At 44.0% G+C, this 5000-nt stretch overlaps 1 protein-coding gene across 2 annotated transcripts in view; it reads left to right on the top strand.

Moving 5' to 3' along the window:
• atp8b4 (ATPase phospholipid transporting 8B4) overlaps window positions 1-5000 on the top strand; it is a 49671-nt gene that overhangs the window by 7138 nt on the left and 37533 nt on the right. For both annotated transcript variants that reach the window (XM_063197088.1, XM_063197087.1), the window contains exons 3-5: window positions 876-971; window positions 4151-4218; window positions 4956-5000. The exon at window positions 4956-5000 is cut by the window's right edge and continues 69 nt beyond it. In XM_063197088.1, the coding sequence (XP_063053158.1) occupies window positions 896-971; window positions 4151-4218; window positions 4956-5000 (189 nt within the window). In that variant the 5' untranslated portion in view covers window positions 876-895. The remainder of the gene's footprint in view (window positions 1-875; window positions 972-4150; window positions 4219-4955) is intronic.

The following is a 5000-nucleotide window of genomic DNA, read 5'->3' as shown; positions in this document are numbered from 1 at the left end:
AGTCAAAGCAAAGATGATTTACACAGTACTGGTGTTGTGTGACTTCTGTGGTGTTGTTTTTTTTTGTGTGTGAGGATAGCAGCCCCTACGCTTTCCTGTATTCAGTAGGGGCGTGTGTGTGTGTGTGTGTGTGTGTGTGTGTGTGTGTGTGTGTGTGTGTGTGTGTGTGTGTGTGTGTGTGTGTGTGTGTGTGTGTGTGTGTGTGTGTGTGTGTGTGTGTGTGTGTGTGTGTGTGTGCGTGTGTGTGTGTGTGTGCGTATGGACTTGTGTGTACTGGTCTTGAAGAGGTACAGTAGATGCACAGAGCCTTCCTCCAGTGCCCTCCTACAGACAAACAGGCAAGTGCAGACAACATCCCAACACAGTCCAGTGCTGTCAGAGAGAGTAGAGAGAGAGAGGTTCCATTGGCCCATTGTTTCCGGGTTCTATTATTGCCCCCTTTAGGCAGACCTAGGCAGACCTAAGGACTGTTCTATTCATTGTAGGAGCATTATGACACGCCCCTTTAGGCAGACCGGAACCCTGGTCGCTTAGGTGCCCATAGAAACCTATTATGTTGGCATATCTCTATATACTTAAAGAATCTCTGGTGCTGTTGCACGGCACACTGCATTTCCACAGAAGAGAGATGACGTGAGGGTGGCGTTTACAGCTCTCTGTCTGCTCAGCTCCATCCCCTGCCAATAACTCATCTCCATAGCCTACAGTTGTGGTGATGATGGGGGTCACACTCATTCATCCATCTCAGTGTGTCGAGTTACCTGAAACCCTGCGAGTGGGTAACTTATGTAGTGTATCACTTTCTGTGTATGTGTTCACTTTGTGTGTGCGTGTGTGCATGTGTGCGTGCGTGTGTGCGTGCGTGCGTGCATAAGAATGAGGCTGCGAATGGGAAATGGCGGTGAGATGGCTGAGAAGTATCCTACCATGGACAGGAGGCTCGACACCACGTCGGAAAGATCACACCCCAGGTAGATGAGGGGCTAGAGAAGGCCTGGATCAAGGTGGGGATGGAGTCACGTGTGGGAGAGGTCCAGAGTCTCACCAATGAGCATTCTTCTCAGCCAGGGGCGGTCCTAGGGGCGGACCTGAGGGGGGGGTCAGCATTGTGAAACCCCGCCCCCCAGTACGAAGCCCTGCCCCCAAATGACATGGCGGAAATAGCATGTTAAAATGGTTATAAACATATGAAAAATCGTTTAAAGGTGTTTTTTTTCTACTGTATTACAACATTGTAGAATCAGTAACATTACTGTTTTTTTGGCAGTTATTATAGGCCTAACTGTTTTTTGCCAGTTTTTTTCCCCCCACCGGGGTGTCGTCCGGGGTGCAACTCAATGTAGGACCGCCAATGCTCTCAACAAAATAACTGCTTATAGAGCTCCACTGAGCCTGGTTGTCTGCTGTGCTGTTGGTGGGCTGTTGGTTGTTTGAATAGTGGGCAACACAATAACAACAACAACAACAGAAATAACAAAAGTTGAGAAAGGTCTTGGATATCTGAACAGAGATTCCGGTTGCTCCCTTTTGTAATGGTTTTATATCCAAATTGAAACACACTTACATATAGGCCTATGTCTGTAATGAGAATAGTCTTGCTGGTCTCTGTACCATTTCTGGAAATCTAGTATTACACCTCTCCTTGAGTTCAAGGGACACTCCATCCATTTGCATTAGGCTTTCCATTGCTAGACACCCAGTCATACATTTAAATGGTCGTGCAACACTCTCTCAATTCCCCCTGAGACAGGAGAAATCCGTATTCACCTCTTAGCACTTCCTCCTACAATGATGTAAAAATCGTCATTTTGCATCATTTCCCCCACCCTTTCAACCCCGCCCATGGGGGGTTGGACCTAATGCGCTAACAGACCTATCACAGATCAGTGTGCCAGTGCTTTTGAAATCACTGGCATTGAGGCTCGAGTAAGTCACTGGCAGAGCTGCCTGGGTGTGCCCTGTGGAACTTGAGCATTGCAGTATATTATGGGGATTGTTGTCACAAATCCACAAGCACTAAAAGGTCATTTTCTGTCTTTTCTCGACCAAGAAGGCACCAAATTAGAAATGTATGCTACTATTCTACTACATATTTGACCCACTTTCAATACATATTCATGTCTCCACCGGTGGAATGCCCCTTTAAATGATTGCATTGATAAGTTCTATCTTTCAACTGTACTTCCAGCCGTTCTCTGAGTCTGGTCGTGCAAAACTTAACTCCAACCAAACACAAGCAGGTAATTGGAGTGCTGCTGGGTCTTCACCTTTTTTCCTTGGTGCTCATCAGTGTAGGGGCTCTAAACTTGGTCCAGGAAGACAGATACTGAGGCACTCAAGGTTGCAATTTGTTTTACTTTTTTATTTGGCTGGGCCAAATAGAGGTGGAGAGGAGAGGTGTCAAGTGAGCTTATTTCCAGAAATGGTACTGTACTGCTTTAAGCAGCCATCGTAGTGCTGAATGAATGTTACATGGCGCTATTCCTTTTGAAGGAGGAAACCAACGCACACCAGAGGTTTCGAGGTGCAGGTAGCGGGTGCAAGATCAATTTTGTAGAAGAAGATACCGCACACTCTTGTCCATCGTGCTGCAATTTATTAACAAAACAACGTTTCGGCCCGTATGGCCTTTCTGAAGTTTTTTGAAAATGGGTAAGAGTGGAGAAGAGATGGACAAGAGTGTGCGGAAGAGATGGACAAGAGTGTGCGGTATCTTCTGCTAAAAAAAAAAAAACAACAACAAAAACATGGCGCTATTTCGACATGTCGCTATTCCATCTATTGTCGGAATACCTGCACGTTCCCCACCGACCGCCGCTATTCCGACATGGCGCTATTCCGACATGGCGCTACTCCCACATTGATGCAATGTGCTTTTGTTGCATTGCCTTCATTTAAAAATAAATAAAAATAAACCATTCTGAGAATGCTGCCACTCAAATTGTGAAGCCCTATAATTATCAGGACAGCCGATATTTCCCTTCATATTCACATAAGGCTGTTAAATCTAAAAAGGAGCTGTCCGTGCATGTGGTGCTGAAATCAGTGGCGGATGACTAAAGTGATGTAAGACACTTTCCCACGTTACTGCTTTGAAGGGATAAATTTGTAGCCTACACGCCAAGTTACCCAATCGAATTATCCCGCAACCAGAAACATGCAGCAACATGATGGAGCACACAACCTTTTTTTTTTTTAGTTCCAGAGCGAAGAGCTGTTGTCGTGTCCAAAAGGTTGGTTGTTTCAGGGGAAAAAAAAACCTGTGGGGAATTCAAAAAGGCAAGTCTTACAAACCCAGACAAAAATCTACAATAGGCCTGTCAATCTGAACACACAATCATTGTTTTTTACCCCCTAAATGAGGCTCCTGCTTGCAGTCACTTGCCAATCACTGTACTTTGGTCCTGTTCATGGTGCTGAATATTGTTTCAGACGTGTGAAGATTCTCACAGAAGATTCTCATATTTCTATGGTATTGGTAGCTTATATTGCTTAATATTAAATTAAGCATAATAAGTAACCTAGAAGTCAAGTTCTGTGTGCATCATACCAGCACTTTAGCCTATGTTGGCAACATTGTTACCAGCTTGCGTTGACAGTTTGCCAGCAGGATATCGGAGCAGCGCAGGAGGAAAAAAAACAAATAGGCTACAGTTTGGTGTTCTTATTTTTTCTCATAATTTTTTAAGTGGTCGACATAGTCAACATTATGCTCTGCCAACAGGTCAGTATGAATTAGTCATCATGAAGCAATGATACGCTAGGAATGAAGGTGTTGGAATAGCGGCTTGTCGGTACAGTTCGTTGTTGGAATAGCGGTATGTCGAAATAGCGAGCTGACCCCATTTTTACATGGTTAAAAAAAGAAAGTTGCTAACTGCCATTAGTACATTAGATGATGTTTTGTTTGCTCCCGTAGACTTGCATTGCTACGCTTAATTTGGTTATACTGTTAAACTTGACAATGTAAACACATAGACAAAAAATCCTATGTATTCTCAGATTTTACATATGAGCAATTTCTTGAAATGAGGTGGTCTGTTCCTTAAAGCTCAATTTTGCAAGTACTGATTTTTTGGAACACATCAGGAGCATCTCTGCCTGTGTTTCGTGATGAATATTCATGTGAGTGTGTGTCATGTCTCCTCAGGCCAAGCAGAAGAAGAGCGCCATGTCCGAGCTAATGACCGCGTTTACAACGAGAGGTTCTCCTACGCTGTGAGTACCGCACACCTACTCAGTCCCCATCTGCAGGGCTCAGTTTCATCTGCAGGGCTGAACTGGTCATCTGGCATAACGGGCATTTCCCGGTGGGCCACGCACCCTCGGGGGCCCCTATTTTCAGAAATGTGTATATATATTTTTTTTAAAACACGAGGTTGCGGGGCCCACTGGTGAGTCAGTTCTGCACTGCTAATTATGAGGAGCACCTTTAAGCCAAAAGTGCCCGGGCCCTATTTTTCCCCCCGTACAGTCCTGTTTCATCTGCATAAGTCCATGAAACACACACCAATGTGCTGACACACACCTCTACATCTCCCCAGTACTCACCTGATACAAACCTCACCATACCTGAGGAACAGTAGGTGCTATGTTCACTGAACATATGTGATGTTATACAACGTGACATGAAAAAAGCTCATAATGTTGTGAATATGCATCCTATTCATAGCATATCCTGTAAAACAGTATTCTCAGTCAGTATTTGTTTATTAATTGTATCATCGATATAACAGTTAATGGATTTGTAGTTTATAGTTCATTCATAATGCTCCTTTGTCTTTCAGTCAATATTTGTTGATTATCTGTTTTATCCGTTTCATTGATTTCACCTCTGAATGAATTTGTAGTTTATAGTTCATTCATACGTATTGCTCCTTCTGTCTGAGCTGTCTACCAGTGTAAAGGATTTTGCGGTTTGTGGCTATTGTTTCTTAATTTTCTGTTCTGTGCAGGACAACCGGATTAAAACGTCTAAGTACAACGTCTTCACCTTCCTG

This window comes from Engraulis encrasicolus, chromosome 4 (assembly GCF_034702125.1).
Source record: "Engraulis encrasicolus isolate BLACKSEA-1 chromosome 4, IST_EnEncr_1.0, whole genome shotgun sequence".
In the NCBI taxonomy this organism is placed as follows: Eukaryota; Metazoa; Chordata; class Actinopteri; order Clupeiformes; family Engraulidae; genus Engraulis; species Engraulis encrasicolus.
The sequence above is the reverse complement of the archived record's forward strand: the minus strand, read 5'-3'. Positions and strand labels throughout refer to the sequence as shown.